Source organism: Megalops cyprinoides, chromosome 2 (assembly GCF_013368585.1).
Source record: "Megalops cyprinoides isolate fMegCyp1 chromosome 2, fMegCyp1.pri, whole genome shotgun sequence".
Taxonomy (NCBI): Eukaryota; Metazoa; Chordata; class Actinopteri; order Elopiformes; family Megalopidae; genus Megalops; species Megalops cyprinoides.
The window spans coordinates 65726010-65746111 of record NC_050584.1 but is presented as its reverse complement, the minus strand read 5'-3'; the positions used below and the strand labels follow the sequence as shown (position 1 = coordinate 65746111).

At 41.4% G+C, this 20102-nt stretch overlaps 2 protein-coding genes across 2 annotated transcripts; both read left to right on the top strand.

Annotated features, from left to right (window-relative positions):
- The first annotated feature begins 775 nt into the window (after positions 1 to 775).
- Positions 776 to 4696, top strand: LOC118772248. The gene is made up of 7 exons (XM_036520537.1): positions 776 to 825; positions 1191 to 1254; positions 2324 to 2520; positions 2766 to 2920; positions 3083 to 3513; positions 3823 to 4019; positions 4452 to 4696. The coding sequence occupies exons 2-7, from the start codon at positions 1239 to 1241 to the stop codon at positions 4659 to 4661; spliced, it is 1206 nt and encodes a 401-aa protein (XP_036376430.1). The 5' UTR covers positions 776 to 825; positions 1191 to 1238; the 3' UTR covers positions 4662 to 4696.
- Positions 4697 to 14580: 9884 nt separating this feature from the next.
- Positions 14581 to 20037, top strand: LOC118773259 (NLR family CARD domain-containing protein 3-like). Its single transcript, XM_036522111.1, has 6 exons — positions 14581 to 14634; positions 14778 to 16560; positions 18188 to 18361; positions 18547 to 18720; positions 18918 to 18964; positions 19508 to 20037. Exons 1-6 carry the CDS (start codon positions 14613 to 14615, stop codon positions 20035 to 20037), a joined length of 2730 nt encoding a protein of 909 aa, XP_036378004.1. The 5' UTR covers positions 14581 to 14612.
- Positions 20038 to 20102: the final 65 nt, after the last annotated feature.

The window sequence follows — 20102 nt, the reverse complement described above, 5'->3', positions numbered from 1 at the left end:
GTGGGTCTTCAGTCTGCATCGGAACATGGCCAGTTATTCCACAGTCCTAAGCCCCATGGGTTAATAATACACACTATGCACAGTACCAAGGCCTGAAGGTTTTTTATTTCACATTTTCCTCATCTTTTACTCGGTTTCCCTACACCTGGATGCATTTATGTTTGGAGAAAGCTAAAGGAAACCTGCGACCAGCATTGCCCGTTACTAACTGTTAAACATGTGGGTGGATCCATTATAGTATGGGTCTCCATCTTGCGGGGGTCATTGGCTCTCATTATTACTCTGTGTTACAGCCAGGGGATATGAAGCCATTTTAGGTTACCAGGTGCGCCCTCGGGCGCAAACATTGTTTCCCCAAGATCGTCCCAGATTTCAAGACAATAACTCACCCCATACGCACTGCTATGCAGAGTTGTATGGTTTCATGGACACCAGGATGAAGTCAAATCTGTTCCTTTCCCTCCCCAATCACCCGATCTAAACATCATTGAATCTTCATGGGACATTCTGGAACACAGGGGGGATTCCCACTTTATCTCTCAGAGAACTGGAGCTTTCCATCATAGAGAATGGTTCAATATCCTACAGGAAACAGTTTAAAACTTGTATGACAGCATTCCAAGAAGGACTGAAGCTGTTTGGAAGGCAAAGGCCAGCCCCTCCCTCTTTAATGATTAATAAATATTCAGGTATTGTGTGGTGTTTCTATTATTTTGTCTACAGTATCTCAGCCCCCTTAGAATTGAGGACATCCCAGTTTCATCTGTATAAAAAGAGAGCCTGAGAAGTGCTCACTGCACCTTTGACAGAGAACAGCACTCACAGGTAAGAAAGGCTCCTGCAGTTTCCCATCGCTGTACTGCATTCTCACGTTTCTTTCACACTGTACTGCATTTCCGAGTTGCCTTCAAACTCAAATAATGTACATTAGAAACACTTTTTCGGTATTTTTCGGTTGATGCACTGTCATGCCATTTAATGTAAATTTACATCAGTAGAATGGTACTGAATGCATATTCAGTCTGTGAGATCATAAAACATATTTCAGTCATTTTAGTGCCTGTAAAATAAGCAGCAGTGTAATGCAAGTCTTTCGTGTTCATCCATTTCATTTTGATAGTTCAGTAACTAAATTACTGGGCACATCATGACCTACCTGATAACGCTGTCTTTCTTTTTTGTGAATGTAGATAACTGATAAGCAGCTAACCTGCACGCTTCCCCAAGCTTGTGAAACCATGTCCCACAGTAAAGGTATAAACCCAGTTTAGATGCCCTTCATATAGGGGTGTATTTGATGTATAAATTTGATTATCATGGCGGTGTCTATAGATTCACCGTGTTGCCATTATATTTTGATGAGCAGATTCTCTTAATTGGAGTACCTTATATAGCTTACTTTCACAGTTTACCCATTCATACATGTAGATATTTACTGAGGTAATTTGGGTTAAATTCTTTGCCTCAGGGTACAACAGCAATAACCCATCTGTGAGTAATGCCACACATATGAATGTAGTTTTGGTGCAAATGAGTTTTGAAAAAATGTTTCCCAAGTTCTCCTGGCAGGGCCAGTACCTGCTGGCTTGTCACCAGTAACTCCACTAAACACTTCATGCTAGCCTGAGGAATGTTTTATGGGAAGTAACAGAACTTTTTCCTTTTTTACTGTCATGGTTTTCAACACCACTAGTCTTGGTGTAGAAATAGAGAGAATGGAAAATGTGTTTAGTACATTTCTGAAGCGAGTGTCCATTGAGAAGATGTATAAGTCACTAACAGTGTGTGCTGTGTATCCTAGCCACTTAGGAAAATCTGATGCAATCTGATGTACCATTATCTGTTTTTCCTCAGACAGCTTCGATTCAAGCAAAAAAACTGGAATATATTTTATTGCTTTATTATTATCAACAGCACTGAATTATTGAGGAACTTATTATCAGTAGGAATTGTTTGTGGACACTAACAGACTGCTCTCCTGTTGAACAGTCTTGGGCCAATTTTTACTTGTAAGAGAGCTGAACTACATTGTTCTGTATGAAAGATCACACTGAGAATAGAGGATGTAAAATGTGTTTCATACATTTCGGAAGCGAGTCTTCATACAATGAGTCTGCATTTCGAAGGATAAAATGATACAGTCGCACAATACCTCGAACATACCTCAAGCACAGAATTCGAGTATGTGTAGAAACATTCATTTGAAGTATGCCACTGTGCTATTTGAATTGTTGTGCTTCTAAGATGTTGTGCATCTAAGATCTGTGTGAATAACCAGTGCTGTGAACTCATAACTAACTCAAGTGCATCTATATTTTCTCAGAGATGGTTCCTATCAGCAATGACATGGAGCTTTCAGTCCCCGTGTCAGACTTGCTGCTGGCTGCTAAGAAGACAGCCCTGCTGTTCCATATGTCTTACCTGTGTATGGCCAACTTCCCAGCACTGGAGAGGGAACTGCGGGCCAAGGCTACAGACGCACAGCTGCTGTTCAGCTCTTCTGCATCTCTGCTTATAGAGGTATTTTAATGCATCCCGTCCTTCAATACATACCCCTGCAGGTATGCTAATGGATTTGTGCATTTCTCTGTGAATATTTTCTTATTTTTACTATCATCTGTCATATACATTTGCTATCTGTCATATCGTGATTGTGCAAGAGTCCGTCAGGGCTTCACTGGCTAACCATTCTTTTTTTAAAATTCTTTTTTCTTGGTTTTTTTTGTTTTGTTTTTTTCCCCTACCATCGCACCCCATCCTCAAAGTGTGCCAGCACCAGTGAAAACATGGTCAACATATTACTCCCAATTCTCAGACATGCAGCTGAGAAGTACAAGCCCCTGATAGCCGTGAAGTACTTGGAGAAAGCGAAGAGGTGGATTCATGGCCTCGTCGATGATGTTGACGAGAAAGTACAAATGTAAATACCCTTGGTCGCATAGGTCGCTCCAGAACACGTACCCAGCACTGAAACCTTTGTTATGTGAGGTTCTCTTCAATTTCTAAAAAAAAAGAAAGCATTATTCATCAGTGGCCATGGACGAGGTCTTTCTCTTTTCTCTCGTTTGCACTGTTCCTGTAGGTACGGGACGCTGGACAAAGACGTGGGGAGCACTGCCAGTGATGTTGTTTCGACCAAGATCAAAACTGAGGAGAAGATAAAACACCAAACCAAAGAAATTAAAGACCTGCAGAAAGTGGTGGACACGTACAAGGACAGGCAGAAAGACATTAACGCAGAATACGACCACATGAGGGAAATTGTGAAGGATGTCGCCAGCAGGAACCGGAAGTTTGCCATCGTGGCTGCAGTGGTTCCCATACTTGGTCCACTCATTAATGAAATTCAGCACGGAGTGCACGATGCTCAAGACCAAGCTGCCGTGAAATCCGCTAAGATCACCTTGCAGCAGCTGAATGAGAAAAAGGCTGGTCTCAGTCAACAGGAAGCAAAGCTGGAGGGAGAGCTGATGACTTCTCAGATGTCACTTGCTACGGCAAATATTGATCTCGGTATGAATGTGTATGATTTCTGCTTATTGCTTATTTCATATTATCTGGGAAAAACTTCAGATGTAAATTCATGAGTAAGAGGGGAAGGCATAGATAGGAAGCTGTACAATGCATCCAAATAAAAACAAAACAAAACATTTGCTTCATTCAGGCTTAAATGACTGTACAGTGCAAAAAGGATGTCCTCGGTCCCATTAAATCCACAATTAAAATCCAGTGGATAACTATTTTTGTTACCGGATTAAACGAAACAAAGTTCCTAAACACATTCATCTTACTGCACATATCTTTTTTGTCTGTCTCTCGAAGGTTCAGTTCCTGACCCTACCAATCTGAACGAGGTTCAGATGTGCCTGAGCAGAGTTCAGCAAATCCTGCTCAAGCTGAGAGCATTCTGGGAGGGGATAACTGTGATGCTGGATAACCTCCGCCAAAGAACCTTGGCTGGCAGTGAAATTACTGAAGATCTGAAAGAGTTTTTGGACTCCCTTGACATTGCTGGAAAGGTAAGTAATCCTACACTGCCAAAACGTAACACCTCTTCTGGAGCGATGAGGTGGTGTTTTCAATTCATATTCATAACTGTATCCATTTACACATACCAGACTGCAACCTTTCAGGTTCATTTCAGGTTCCTTTATGCATTGTGTTGAGATTAGTGGATCAGTGCAAATTATTAATTATGCTAATTGGTCAATTAATTATACCACTATTAACTACTTACACAAACTCAGCAAAACTGCAGAATCTGTAGAGGTCTTTTTGATTTGATTTCAGATTTTTTTCACACCATATCCAGGAAATTGTATGTAAACCTCTGCTTTCAGCATTCAAAATACATTTTCAGTGACCTACATGCATATTTGCTTTGTTATATTTGGATGAATTTTACTGTGTGTGCGACTGAAGCTCAGGTATCTTTGTATTTTGCCCCACAGTGCTGGAAGACTTTTGGTGACCTTTGCCTCAGTGTGAGAGGCACATTCAGTGCTCAGTCCAAAGACACCTACAAATTCCTGGAGGTCAGCCCTTCCTCTCTGTCAAAGGAAGAGTGGTGCGAGCAGTACAACTCTCTGCAAAAGCAGCTGCAGGAATTCTATGGATCTGGACCTGCAGCCATTGAAGCAAAAAATGGTTCCAGCCATTAAAGAGGCTGAATAATCAGCAAATGCCTGCAATATCGACACAGTGATGCAGCCAGAAAGTGCAATCCTTTTGTCAAGGCATGTTATGTTTGTCAAATTGCTTTAAAATAAATATATGGGGTGTTTCAAGCGTGGATTAATCCCTGATTAGAGGTTGCTTTGGGCTACTTCCTCAGTTATCAAATGATGTGATTCCTTGGGTCCTTTTCTGCTTTTCATTAAGGTGTCTGTCACCCTGATTCATAACTGTAATAAACAACCAATTCTATATAAACATTGAAGCAGTCTGGATTTGACTTAGTCCTGTTTTTACAGATACAAAATTTCAAAGCAAAATCTATACAAAACAGCAAAATTATAAATGCAACATTATGACGCCTTCAGACATTATCTGAGAAGTGAAGAGAAATTTGTCATTACCATTACTTATTTCGTTCATAATAACAGGTCACTCTGTGGTAGCAAAAACATGTTGCGATAATGACACTTTTTTGTTTTTATTTTGATAGGCCTTAAGGTCTGCTATGTCAGTTTTAGCAGCTAACATATAGCACACATCAATCACACAACATAAAAACATTTTTAATCAAACCCAACCAGCTGGGATTGTGGTCTTTTTGGTCTTCCTTTATATTTCTGTGATTTGGAGATTTAAACAAAAAAAAACAAAAAACAAAAATTGAATATCCCTCCTGGACCTCCATGTTCTCCACTGTCACTTTGTGTTTCCCAGGCAACCAAATGTATCAAGTTTTGAAAAAACTTTATTGTGCAGCAATTTGTTCATGTGATGACTGTCAGTGCTCCTGCCCCCTAGTTGTTGTGTTCATGTTTTTCCCCTCCGTCATTCTGGTCCATGTGCTTCTGTTTACTGTTTTTCCTTGTGTTCCAGCCCTGCCCCGCCCTCCGCCCTGTCTCCACCCGCCTGATTGCCTGTTGGTCTTCACCTGCCTGCCTGCACACCTGCTTCCCATATCCTTGTCAGCCCTGCCCTATATCTTCCCTGAGTGTCTCTGTTCCATTGCTAGCTTGTTGCAGTGTTTCGTCCCTGCTGGGTTTTCTGCCTGTGAGCTCCCGTTTTCGACCCTGCTTGTGCCCCGACCTCATTCCTGCCTGCCTCATTCCTGCCTGCCCAATTCCCTGATTGCCTGCCTGCCTGGTTCCTGACCCTGGTTTTGCCCATAGACTGCCTTCCTGGTCTCGACCCTGCCTGTTTTTGATTCGCGATTTTGTCTGACGATTACAATAAATCCGTTTGGAACCCGAAGCTCCTGAGGGCCGCGTCCGAGTCCTTGCCTGAGCCGTGACAGATGGTAATGATGGTGATACCATGGAGCAGACACATTTTGTAAAAAAAATCTAATATAAATGAATTTTGCAGAGCAAATATTGCAAATATTGGATTCTTTTGATGGTCATTCAGTCAGCTCATTTTTCAGCTTTTTCACGTCACAAAATACATTTGAATATAAAAACCTCAGGAATTGGAAAAGTGAATAACAGCAGAAGTCATTCATATAATGCTCAAAAAAGGGAAAAAAACAGGACTGAGAGAAGGTGACGAAGTTCAGATACAACAATGGTATGAACTTACTACTGGTAAAGACAAGAAACAAACATTACCATTTTGTCATAAAAAATCTGTCCCTGGGACCTTAAAGTTGCTAGACTTAAAGCTGGAACTTTAGCCTTGTTTTATTGTTACAAATATTGGTTGATGTTAATTAAAAAGGCGGAACATTGATCACTTTTCACAAAATCGATGAAGAACAGACCAATGGGAAGAAGTATTTTAATGATGTAGCATGGCAGAAAACTTATGACTGAGGAGCAGAGCATATTAAAAATGCCCAAGTTTTGACATTTATTCTATGCCTGTGTGAGAGTGTAACCAACTTATGCTTGTTGGAATGGTAATGCATCGTTGTAATTTCTGTCGTAAACCCCAAGAAAGGTGTAACTGACTGTGCTGTATAGACATATATGGGGTAGGGCCCACTAACCACCAAAATTTTTACGTTTGAATATCTTTGACCGTTTCTTGCTGAAAGGGTTTTGGTTATTCATAAGATGTGCATTACCAAGCAAGTAACTGTCAGGTCCAGTGGTGCAAACTACCCAGTATAACAAAGGCATTTCATGGGAAAAATGACACATATCCCTAAAATGGCCTCTGTTGAAAGAGCAGATGTGATGCAAGGATTCATTTGCAGAAGTGACTCTCCCTTGCACAACTCTTTGTGTACGTGACAGGTGGGAGGTCAAAGAACCAGAGACACAGAAAAGCCACATCTGCCCTCAACATCAAAAACAGAGAGAGAAAAGAAAAACAACAAAATATGTGTCTCATTTTATGATGGTGATACCATGGGTCAGATACATTTTGTAAAAAATCTAATATAAATAACTTAGGCACCAAATATTGGATTTGATCATTCAATCAGGTCATTTTAGACTCAAGACAAAGTTAGATTTTTCAGCCATTTATACAGCTGTGTATTTACTGTGGCAATTCAGGGTTAAGCACCTTGCCCAAGGGTACAGCAGACTCTTAAATAACTCTGGAATGTCAGTCTTTTCTCTTTTTTTACGTTTGATGTTTAAATCCTTCGCTTTAAAATCTCTACCGTCCTACAATTTTTTAACTCCATGAACTGCCCGCTTTTGGCAAAATACTATATAGTAATAACTGTCAGATGGAGCTGGAAGAAAACCTCTCATATAAACCAAAACCTCTCTCCTGTTGTTCTTATTTTTCTTAAAAAATGGTCTTAAAGTAACCTTAGATCTTTATGTAGAATTTCTTTGTGGCACTGGCTTCATACAACACTATACTGTAGGCTACTCGAAATCTGAGCAGAATGCATAGGTGGGACCAGGTAACAGAAAAGCTGTAACTGGGTCAAAAATGAAACATACATTTGGTCAGTCATGTTCTGAAACTGTAATGAGGAACCTGTTGGTAGAGCTTGTTTCCTCTTCCAGAATGTTCCTGTTGATGAGCTGCAATGCATCAGTCTGACAGCAGAGAAGAAAACCGAAATGGCAGAAAATGAACACCTCATTTCCTTGTTATATTTAAACTGAAAAAAGTTTTTTTTTTTCACAAATATTAGTAAGACCCATTATCTCGGCTTTTAAATGATGGAAATCTGCATTTCCAGTGTTGTACAGTGATTTGATATTTAAGTGAAGATAACTATTTGACAAAAAGAGAGGAGAGGGATTACCAGAAACTAAAATGGAGACAAAAATTTTGTGAGTATGAGATATTAGAGAGCAATATGTTTCTTATGGGATGTCCATTTTGCAGTCCAACTACTAATTTCAGCTCTTTCATGTTTGTCCTTTCCCAGCAAAATGTCTATAATAGTGCTTACACAGTACTATTTCCAAAAATCATGCATTAACCTAAGACTAAAACTGTTTTCAGTGCAAAAAATTTGGAAAAACTTATCAGCATGCCTGTAAAGTAAATATGAACATTCTTGTATTATTGAATTAAAAAAAAGAAGAATGGAGGTTTTTGTTGATTGGTTGATTGGCTTTATTGGCTTGATTTTTTTTTGTTGATTGGCTTCGCTTGTTGGCTTATATTGATCCAGACAAGAGCTCATGGTAGAGACTTTTATATAATGGAACTGGAATTTGTTGTTTATGAATCACAATGTTTTAATTACGCAACAAAGATACCCTGCAGCGCTCAGTATAAACCGCAACAGTTGAAGGTGGATTAGTCTGACCGCGCAGATGAGCCCTCTGTCTCATGTTCATTGAACATGAGGAAGGTGTTTCTCTGAACGTGACCCAGCATTAAGGTGGTAGGTTTGTGCTGGGGAAGTTCTGTCTAATGTCAAAGTGAGAACATTATATTTTCCCTCTGAGGAATCATTACAATTATTGTATGTCTCCACATACAATAGATCAGTGTTTCTCAATCCTCTCCTGGAGTACCCCCTGCCCTGCATGTTTTAGATCTCTCCCTGCTCCAACACAGCTGATTCAAATGATCAGTTTGTTATTAAGCAGCTTCAGGAGTTCATAACGAGCTGATCATTTGAATCAGCTGTGTTGGAGCAGGGAGAGATCTAAAACATGCAGGGCAGGGGGTACTCCAGGAGAGGATTGAGAAACACTGCAATAGATTATTGTATATATTATTGTATATTGTATTTTGTATATGTCAAAGGTTCTCATATATGTCTGAATTATGACTGAAAATTTACTGAAGGTTTGTTTTTTTTTCATGCCATATGATGTTCTTTCTGTCACGTGATGTGCTCTGTCTGTCACGTGATGTTCTACAGCATGAGATTCAAGGTCGGCTTTATTTGAGGTCTTCCTGTTTGGTTTCTGAGAAGGCCTGCATATTTTATTTTACTTCTTTATTTTAACCTATTAAGAAGATTTGCTGGCAGTTAATTAAATCATCATATCATTGAGGCAGTGCATGTCCCATGTTCAGTGAGGCTGGAGAATCTGACTTGGTAGTATGGTCTCCCACTAAGGGTGACATACTAAGAGTTCTACTGAGAGTGACGTCAGCATCATTAGTTCATTTGGGTGTTTTCAGAAACAATGATGCCATAATGCTGATTATATTTCATTTCAATGAGTTAATGCTGGTTAAGGCAGGTATTAATTTCAACTAGATTCCCTCATTGTTACTGAATGTGGCTGGTTCAGCTGCTAATTTGTAAAGAGGTTGATTTTGTAGTCAAACTCAGAAAAACTCTCATAGAGGTGAATATGTCCATGTGCTGTTTTTCATTTCTGTGAATGGTTTGATTAGCAGAATTCTGATAAGTGAAATGTAGTAATTGATCAATCTGCATAGTTAAGCAATGCGTTACAGCCCATATCAGTGTCATTGTCAAAAAGGTGGTCTGCTGTGCCTCAGGTCTCATGATTGGCAGATTAGGACAGATCCAGCACAGATGAACCCAGGTGCAGCCTAAAGAGGTGCATCTCCCCAAGGAAACTGAAGGTGGTGAGTGGAGTTTATATCATTTACTGGGATCTGACAAGTCCCCCATTATTGTTTCATTGCTATTATTTTTCAATCTCAGGATTTTAAGAAATAATATTTTAATGCACCTACTGGAGGCAAAGAGGCAACCGACTAGTCTTTGCTGTCTGAAGCCCCTGAGTTGCAGTTTCATTATTTTTGGACATTGTCATGTTAATGAATAGAGTGCAAAGTGAAGGCTGGTGAAATTAAACTACTTTTTAATACCTCAAGGGGAAAGCTGAAGCTGTAGGTGGCTCTGTCGATTTACATGGGGTAACATGCGAAATGAGCAATCAGCTGTAACAGAAAAAGGACTTTGAATTTGATATAATCTGGTTTTGCACATGAATAACACTTTTAATTCAATAACATTTTTAATCCTATAGGTAAAATAACCTGCTGTGAAAAGTATACTTTTGCTACAGATTTAGTTTCGAAATTTAATTTTGAAATCTGTCCCAGAAATAAATTTCAGTTGCATATTTACTGAGGCTGTAAAGGTTGTAAAGGTTGCCAGTTTAATTCCTTACTGGGGTACTGCTTTTGTACCCTTGGGAAAGGTACCTAACCAGGCCTCAGTAAATATCCAGGAGTCCAGGGCCAGTTGAAAATAATGCTTACCCCACCTTAGTCAGTATGGGTGGCAGTGTAGCATAGTGGTAGTGAGAAGGACCGGCACCCAATAAGTTGCCGGTTTAATTCCCCACTGGGGCACTGCTTTTGTACCCTTGGGAAAGGTACCTAACCCAGCCTCCGTAAATATCCAGCTGTATGGTGGGAATTGGGCATTTGTTTATGTCTTCTCTCCATGTCCCTTTGGTCCTCCAGCCGCAGAATGTCCAATCCACCAATCAAGACCTCAACATTCCAACAACTTGGTGAGCTGACACACCCACATCATTGGAATGAGTCAGTCGCACAAAAAAGTCTAAATCATCCTTAAGGAGACAATGACTGAATTACACCAGAGTCTAAATCACTTAATCTGAGTCACTCAGAGACCAGAATATAATTGTGGCAGTGAGTCACTGACACATCAGCGACAAAATCACTGACACGCCCGATTCTAAAGCACTTGTGTGCATCACTCACACACCACCATGTATCTCTAGAGTGAGTAACTCACACCAGAGTCTATATCACTAGAGTGAGTCACTTATGCAGAATTCCCCTTTTAGACGACTAGAGTGAGTTACTCAGACAACAGAACCTACATTACTACAATGATTCAGACACCAGACTCTGAATTTCTAGAGCAGGCCAAACACACATCACAGTTGTAGTCACTCGAGTTAATCACTCACAAATTAGAGTCTACATAGCAAGAGTGAATCAGACACATCACAGTTTAAATTACTTGGGAGTCACTTAAACATCAGAGACTACAAATCAGAGTCTAAATCACAAGAGAGAGACAAATCACTTAACTGAGTCACTCAGAGACCAGAATTGTGGCAGTGAGTCACTGACACATCAGCGACAAAATCACTGACACACCTGATTCTAAAATACTTGTGTGCATCACTCACACACCACCATGTATCTCTAGAGTGAGTAACTCACACCAGAGTCTAAATCACCAGAGTGAGTCACTTATGCAGAATTCCCCTTTTGGACGACTTCTCCTCTGTTTTCTGCCCAGCAGAAGAGGACCACGTTGCACCACCACCTCTTCCAAAGAGAGCACCTTATAGTGACAATGCTGGGCTACCTCAGGCTGATGGTGGTGATTTTGCAGGTGAGTTAATCTAAAAAACTGGCAGGGTCTGAGTTCATGTTTCAAAGACACAGTCTGATTTTATTCATTTTGGATGCCTGAATTATACAAATTCTCACAGTGAAACTGTTTATTGTTGGGACATCCACTTTTGTTTGGGTCCACCTGGTCCTCCAATACCCCACACAATGTCCGCCCCACAAATCAGGACATCTGGAGCACAGTTGTCAGGATCGGAGATCGGGACACAAACGCGGACCACAGGGTATACGGTTCTAAGCGTTTAATCGTAATCGGTAGGCAGTTCGTGGTACAGGGACAGGCAGGGTTCGAAAACACGGGGAAGCAGTCCGGGGGCAGATCCAGAAACGGTATTCGAGGCAGGCAGAGTGGCGTCAAACAAATCCGAATCGGCAGGCAGAAAATGAAGTCAGGAATCAGGCAGGAACGGCGACAGCAAGCAAATCACGGAAACTAATGCGGGGACGAGACAGGAAAAATCACTGAAACGAACTAGCAACAAGACAGAGACACTCAGGGAAGATATAGGGCTGGGGTGACACGGCAATGGGATGCAGGTGAGCAGGCAGGCAGGTGCAGGTAATGAGGAGATCAGGTGGGCGTAGACCAGGCAGGGAGCGGGGCGGGGCTGGAACACAAGGAAAACAAAAGCACAGGGACGGGGAAAAACAAAAACACCGTGGCTTAAGGGGGCAGAGCCCTGACAACAGCACCCAGTTGAGCTGACAGCCAGAACAAAAACACTAGCATCCATTATCAGCAGAGTGAATCACTCTAATATTCCAGTTAATTCATGAGAGCAAATCACTCACAAGCCAGAATCCACACAGCTAGAGTGAATCCCTGTCATGTCACAGTCTGAATCACTACACTGTGTTACTTAGACACCAAAGTGTACATCACAAGAGTGAGTCACTCACAAATCAGAATCTACATTACTACAGTGAATCACAATCAAAACCAGAACACATCACCAGAGTGAGCCACTCACACAACAGAGTACAAATAACTAGAGGGAGTTACTCAGACAACAGAGCCTACATTACTAGAATGATTCAGACACCAGACTCTGAATTTCTAGAGCAGGCCAAACACACATCACAGTCGTAGTCACTCGAGTTAATCACTCACAAATTAGAGTCTACATAGCAAGGGTGAATCAGACACATCACAGTTTAAATTACTTGGGAGTCACTTAAACATCAGAGACTACAAATCAGAGTCTAAATCATAAGAGAGAGACACTCACACACCTAAGACTAAATCTCTAGGGTGAGTTACTCACACAAGAGTCTAAGTCACTTAACTGAGTCACTCAGAGACCAGAATATAATTATGGCAGTGAGTCACTGACACATCAGCGACAAAATCACTGACACGCCTGATTCTAAAACAATTGTGTGCATCACTCACACACCACCATGTATCTCTAGAGTGAGTAACTCACACCAGAGTCTAAATCACTAGAGTGAGTCACTTATGCAGAATTCCCCTTTTGGACGACTTCTCCTCTGTTTTCTGCCCAGCAGAAGAGGACCACGTTGCACCACCACCTCTTCCAAAGAGGGTGCCTTATAGTGACAATGCTGGGCTACCTCAGGCTGATGGTGGTGATTTTGCAGGTGAGTTAATCTAAAAAAACTGGCAGGGTATGACTTCATGTTGAAAGACACAGTCTGATTTTATTCATTTTGGATGCCTGAATTATACAAATTCTCACAGTGAAACTGTTTATTGTTGGGACATCCACTTTTGTTTGGGTCCACCTGGTCCTCCAATACCCCACACAATGTCCGCCCCACAAATCAGGACATCTGGAGCACAGTTGTCAGGATCGGAGATCGGGACACAAACGCAGACCACAGGGTATACGGTTCTAAGCGTTTAATCGTAATCGGTAGGCAGTTCGTGGTACAGGGACAGGCAGGGTTCGAAAACACGGGGAAGCAGTCCGGGGGCAGATCCAGAAACGGTATTCGAGGCAGGCAGAGTGGCGTCAAACAAATCCGAATCGGCAGGCAGAAAATGAAGTCAGGAATCAGGCAGGAACGGCGACAGCAAGCAAATCACGGAAACTAATGCGGGGACGAGACAGGAAAAATCACTGAAACGAACTAGCAACAAGACAGAGACACTCAGGGAAGATATAGGGCTGGGGTGACACGGCAATGGGATGCAGGTGAGCAGGCAGGCAGGTGCAGGTAATGAGGAGATCAGGTGGGCGTAGACCAGGCAGGGAGCGGGGCGGGGCTGGAACACAAGGAAAACAAAAGCACAGGGACGGGGAAAAACAAAAACACCGTGGCTTAAGGGGGCAGAGCCCTGACAACAGCACCCAGTTGAGCTGACAGCCAGAACAAAAACACTAGCATCCATTATCAGCAGAGTGAATCACTCTAATATTCCAGTTAATTCATGAGAGCAAATCACTCACAAGCCAGAATCCACACAGCTAGAGTGAATCCCTGTCATGTCACAGTCTGAATCACTACACTGTGTTACTTAGACACCAAAGTGTACATCACAAGAGTGAGTCACTCACAAATCAAAATCTACATTACTACAGTGAATCACAATCAAAACCAGAGCACATCACCAGAGTGACTCACGCACAAATTAGAATCACTTTGCATTGTTTTTCCTCCGCCTTCTGTCCAGCAGGAGAGGAAGATGTTAAACAACCTCCTCGTCCAAAGAGAGCAACTTCTCTTCATCCCTCCATCACAGCACAGACTGGAGGCACTGCTGTGCTACCACAGGTTGATGGATGTAATATTCTGGGTGATTTTACTGTCAATATAACCGTTGGCTCTGATAACAAAGGTGAGAAGGGTTGCATTGTTCTACAGTAACTCTCATCTGTCCTCACACAAGAACCAGTTCTTCTCCTCCTTGACCTAAATCGTTTCAGGGGAATGGATTGCTTTGTGTGTGTGTGTGTTTGTGTGTGTGTTTGTGTGAGTGTGTTGTTAAAAACATTTTTAATCCTTTTTTTCTTTGTTGACAAGATTTTTTAGTGGTTGGTTAGTACTACCACCAGAGTGTGGCATGGCATTTGTAAAATTAACCAAAAGCCCATTCTATATTAATGACATTTTTTTTTTAACTGGTTGAACTTCATATACGTCTAAACACCATTTTCCCTTCATCCTTTGTAGCCTCCCACACTCAAACCAAGAGGGAGTCAAAGGTCACAGATCCATCCATGGAAACACCTGGAGTTCCTGGTAAGTAGATTGTTCACAGGACAGCAACACTCCTTCTGAACCCTGAGAATGACCAGAAAAAATAACCATAAGTGAGGGCAGAAATATAGGTTACAACACCACTCTGCACTATTTTAAAAAACCTACATAACTATTCTCTACAGGTGATCTTCTTGCAACATTTTCTATGGAAGTGAAAGATATCCTGGAAAAGAAATATAAATGCATATGCGAGGGTCTGGCTGAGCAAGGAAACCATATCTTTCTGAATAAGATCTACACAGAGCTCTACATCACAGAGGGTGGAAGTGGATGGGTCAATAATGAACATGAGGTGAGACAGATTGAGATGATATCCAACAAACCCATCACACAAGAGACTCCAATCAAATGCAATGACATCTTCAAAACTCTACCTGGACAAGACAAACTTATCAGAACTGTCATGACAAAGGGAGTTGCTGGCATTGGAAAAACTGTCTCTGTGCAGAAGTTCATTCTTGACTGGGCAGAAGAAAAAGCCAATCAGGATGTTCATTTCATATTTCCTCTACCTTTCCGAGAGCTGAATTTGATGAAGAATGACAAATGCACTTTAATGCAGCTGCTTCACCCCTTTTTACCGGGAATCAAAGAGTCTGGATCCTTTAAAATTGAGCGTAAGAAGGTTGTGTTCATCTTTGATGGTCTGGATGAGTGTCGATTTCCCTTAGATTTCAAAAATAATGAGAGCTGGTATGATGTCACAGAGCCAACATCAGTGGACGTGCTGCTGACAAACCTCATTAAGGGGAATCTGCTTTCCTCTGCTCTCCTCTGGATCACCACCCGACCAGCAGCAGCCAATAAGATCCCTCCTGAATTTGTCCACCAGGTGACAGAGATACGAGGGTTTAATAATCCACAGAAGGAGGAGTACTTCAGGAAGAGATTCAGAGATCGCAATCTGGCCAGCAGAATTATCACACACATAAAGTCATCAAGGAGCCTCTACATCATGTGTCACATACCAGTCTTCTGTTGGATTGCAGCCACTGTTCTTCAGCAAATGATGGGTAAGTCAGACAGTGGAGAAATCCCTAGGACTCTGACTCAAATGTACACAAATTTCCTGCTCATTCAGGCAAATGTGAAAAATCAAAAGTACCTGGGAAACAGTGAGACAAATTCACTTAATAAAACCATTCTGAAACTGGGGAAGCTGGCATTTCAACAGCTGCAAAAGGGAAATCTGATTTTCTATGAGGAAGACCTGAGAGACAGTGGCATTGATGTCACTGAGGCTTCTGTTTACTCTGGGGTGTGTACCGAGATCTTTAGACAAGAGCCTGGGATCCAAAAACAGAAAGTGTACTCCTTTGTGCATCTGAGCATTCAGGAGTATCTCGCTGCTTTGCATGTACTGCTGTCATACAGAAACAAAAACAAAAATGTACTTGACCACACCTTCAGTCGTGGTTTTTTTAGATTCAACCCATATTCCAAACTTTCTGTGTTGCTCAAGACAGCAGTAGATCAGGCCTTACAGAGTGTGAATGGACACCTGGACCTTTTCCTGCGCTTCCTTCTTGGCCTCTCACTGGACTCCAATCAGACTCTCTTACGAGGCCTACTGACACAGACAGGAAGCAGCTCACGGAACATTGAGAAAACCGTTCAGCACATTAAAAAGAAGATCAGGGGTAATCTCTCTCCAGAGAGGTCCATCAATCTGTTCCACTGTCTGAATGAACTGAATGAACATTCTTTGGTAGAAGAAATCCAAAGTTACCTGAGCTCAGGAGGTCTTTCAAGAGAGAACCTCTCACCTGCACAGTGGTCAGCTCTGGTCTTTGTGTTGCTAACATCAAAAGAGGAGCTGGATGTGTTTGACTTGAAGAAATACATCAGATCAGATGAAGGTCTTCTGAGACTGCTGCCAGTGATCAACACCTCTAGAACTGCCTTGTAAGTTCTGTTTTACTTTTAAGTTTAATATTGCATGTCTGTAAATACAATAACAATATTGGGAAAGAGACAGTTACGACAGATATCTGTCCAGGTACAAATTCTAATGGACTAAATTTCATGCTGCAATTATCAATGACAATTTTAAAAATGTAGTTTAGAGCAATTATAATATATGGATCTCTAACACTGAATGCATATTCCTTTTCTACATAAGGAGTAATTTTTGGTAAGTACATGTACTTTTGGTAAGTACATGGTGTTTGTATTGCTCTAGTATGTCCAATCAGTTCTTAATTATGTAGTTAGACTTACTTATACTTAGTTGTATCTTAGAGGGTGACTACAATTGTGTGTGAGGAGAGGGGATCATATGTGATTATGTGAAAAGCTTGATTTCCTTTCTAGGCTGAACAGCTGTAACCCTTAATTTATAAAAAATCTGTGTATCTGTGTAATTTCTGTGTGGGTATGATGTCCATTAACACATCCAGACACCTGAGCAAAGCTGTAATTCTGACAGGAGAGTCACTGTAGGTTGTGTGGGTGCAGGGGGGTTGTATGTAATTATCTGATATGACATGATTTATTTTGCAGGCTGAGCAACTGTAACCTCAGTAAGGAATGCTGTGAAGCGCTGGCCTCAGCTATCAGCTCAAGCTCTTCCAGAATTAGACAGCTGGACCTGAGTGACAATGACCTGCAGGATTCAGGAGTAGAGCTGCTCTCTGCTGGACTGGGGAATCCACACTGTAAACTGAAGATACTGAGGTCAGTTTTTCAAGGATTTAGCAAAACTTCAAAGATTCTATTTCCTATTTCGCTGTTTTAATGGGAAAATTACAAATTTTCGCACCTATATTTTTACTCTCTCCCAAAAAATTAATTATCAGTAGGTTGTTATGTTCCCACAATGCAACAGGTTACAATTTTGAAGGGCCAGTTGTGAATGTTTATGTCTCAGCAAGTCTGGAAAGAGTGCAGATTTATGCTAAATTTACGGTAATATGAGAGTTATACCAAAGTCAAGTACATTTTCTCAGCGTCAGTGAAGAATATCACACGTTTGCAATGACAGTCCAAATAATAAATGCTGGCACCCATCAATATATCAGTTACTTCACAATTAAAACCAAATGCAAATACAAGAACCAAACCAAGTCCCAAATACTCTTTTTTGTTGAATGGGAACAGAATATCCATGCATGACATCAGTACTCTATGGGTGTGCTGCACAGACATTAAAATCACAAACCGATAGTCTGGTAGGCCATGTAAGGTACTTTAAAATGACATCAAAATTGTATATGTATAGATCAGAAGTGGAATTGTCCTCACTGAAGCTAGGAAAGTTAAAAAAGCTCAGCAATGCTTATTTTAAATAATCATTTCAAAGAGCAGTTGACATATTAATGTGCAATTTTGCTTCATTCTCAAAGAATAACGAAATTACACAATTCCAGAATAATCTGTGATGGTCATGGCTAGCTGATGTGACATGGGACAAAAAGGGAAAAAGACAGAAAAATCTATATTTCTGAAAATAAATACAGGTTATACCCTGCTAACCTAATAAAATCCCAGCATGACTAACTTCAGTCCCAATATTTTGCAATATCCTTTCCAGGCTGAATAGGTGTAACCTCACTAAGGAATGCTGTGAAGCGCTGGCCTCAGCTATCAGCTCTAACTCCTCCAGTCTGAGAGAGCTGGACCTGAGTGACAATGACCTGCAGGATTCAGGAGTGGAGCTGCTCTCTGCTGGACTGGGGAATCCACACTGTAAACTGGAGACACTGAGGTCAGTCCTTCAGGGGGCTTCGTAGAGAGGGTGGACTGATATAGTAGGTTTAGCAAAAGAACACAAAAATACTAAAACATTATAAAATAATGTTTGTTATAAAATAACAAAAGCAGTCATTTTCCTCTGATCTGATCTGTGTTCAGAGAAGGGAGAATGAAACTCTTTTCTCTTTTTCTCTGTAGGCTGTCACTGTGTGGAGTCACAGAGAGAGGTTGTGTTTCTCTGGCTTCAGCTCTGCGTTCAAACCCCACAAATCTGGAAGAGCTGGATCTGAGCTACAATCACCCAGGAAACTCAGGGATGAGAGCGCTCTCTGCTGGACTGGAGGACCACAAATGTAAACTTCTGAAACTGAAGTGAGTTATTATGAGTTATTATCTCATGATAAATGTTACACTATAATCTTATAAACACTGCATCAGTATAAAAACAGGAAAGTCCTGGCAGTGTGTGGAGCTCTCCCATTGTCACATGGCTCTGAGTTTCCACACTGCACTTCACAGACAGGCTGTGTGTCACTCAATCACTGTCTGTTCTTCTGGTTTTCCTGCAGTGTGGACCATGGCGGAGAGTTCAGGATCAAACCAGGCCCAAGGAAATGTAAGTTTATTATAACAAAATAATTCATTTCAACAGAACGTTTTAGATGTGTTCACAGCATCTGCAATTGAGATATTGAGATATTCAGGAAATTCTGACTATTTCTTCTCTATCAGGTTAACATCACATCTAGAGACCAATGCAAAATAACCACAATGTCTTTTAATTCTGACACCAGTTTTGACTCTTGCACAGTATTTTGGTCATATCAGCAGTTTCTAAAAACAGTCTCGAGAAAGGACTGAAAAATATCATGCTCATGCGCTAAATGTTCTAATTAAGTTTAAGGAATAAGTCCATTGTTGCTGGAAGGAGGGAAGATCTACCCTCTAGTGACTCCTGGAGGATTGTAGCAGAATTACACCACCTTGTTCTACAGTTCAGGTTTACCTTCTCAAAAATGATTTAGACTTTTACTGAATCACAAGTTTACAATTTATTTGAATCAGGAAGTCAAATATGTACATCACAAAATGGCTCATGCTGAAGCTACGCTTTATATGCTTGCTCTATTCTTTCCACTTACCTGTGTTTTCTCTGCAGATGCCTGTCAGCTCACACTGGACCCCAACACAGCGTACAAAAAATTGTATTTGTCTGTGGGGAACAGAAAGGTGACATGGATGAAAAAGGAGCAGCCATATCCTGATCACCCTGAGAGATTTAACTACTGGCATCAAGTGCTGTGCAGAAAGGGTCTGTCTGGGCGCTGCTACTTGGAGGCTGAGTGGAGTGGGAGTTGGGCTCGTATAGGGGTGGCATATAAAGGAATCAGCAGGAAAGGAATAGGTGATGATAGTCTCCTTGGACACAATGACAAGTCCTGGTGCTGGTCCTACTATGATGGATTATACTGTGTTTGGCACAATAAACAGCCCACTGACACACCTGCTCCCCACTCCCGCAAAGTAGGAGTGTATCTGGACTGGTCAGCCGGCACTCTGTCCTTCTACAGCGTCACCTCTGACACACTGACCCTCCTGCACACATTCCACACCACATTTACCGAGCCCCTCTACCCTGGGTTTAGTGTTGGACCTCATTCCTCAGTATCCCTGCGCCAGCTGGAATAGACTCCTGTGTCCTGGAGGAACTGCGTTCTTGTAGGAATTCATATTCTTGCCCAAGCTCACCTATG

Bases quoted from the DNA above. Each gene is read 5' to 3' on its own strand.
- LOC118772248 (XM_036520537.1), top strand. The intron at 2,921-3,082 runs GTAAATACCCTT...CTGTTCCTGTAG, and splicing joins GTTGACGAGAAAGTACAAAT to GTACGGGACGCTGGACAAAG. The intron at 3,514-3,822 runs GTATGAATGTGT...TGTCTCTCGAAG, and splicing joins TACGGCAAATATTGATCTCG to GTTCAGTTCCTGACCCTACC.
- LOC118773259 (XM_036522111.1), top strand. From the start codon at position 14,613: ATGGAAACACCTGGAGTTCCTG. The intron at 16,561-18,187 runs GTAAGTTCTGTT...TATCCTTTCCAG, and splicing joins AACACCTCTAGAACTGCCTT to GCTGAATAGGTGTAACCTCA. The intron at 18,362-18,546 runs GTCAGTCCTTCA...TTTTCTCTGTAG, and splicing joins TGTAAACTGGAGACACTGAG to GCTGTCACTGTGTGGAGTCA.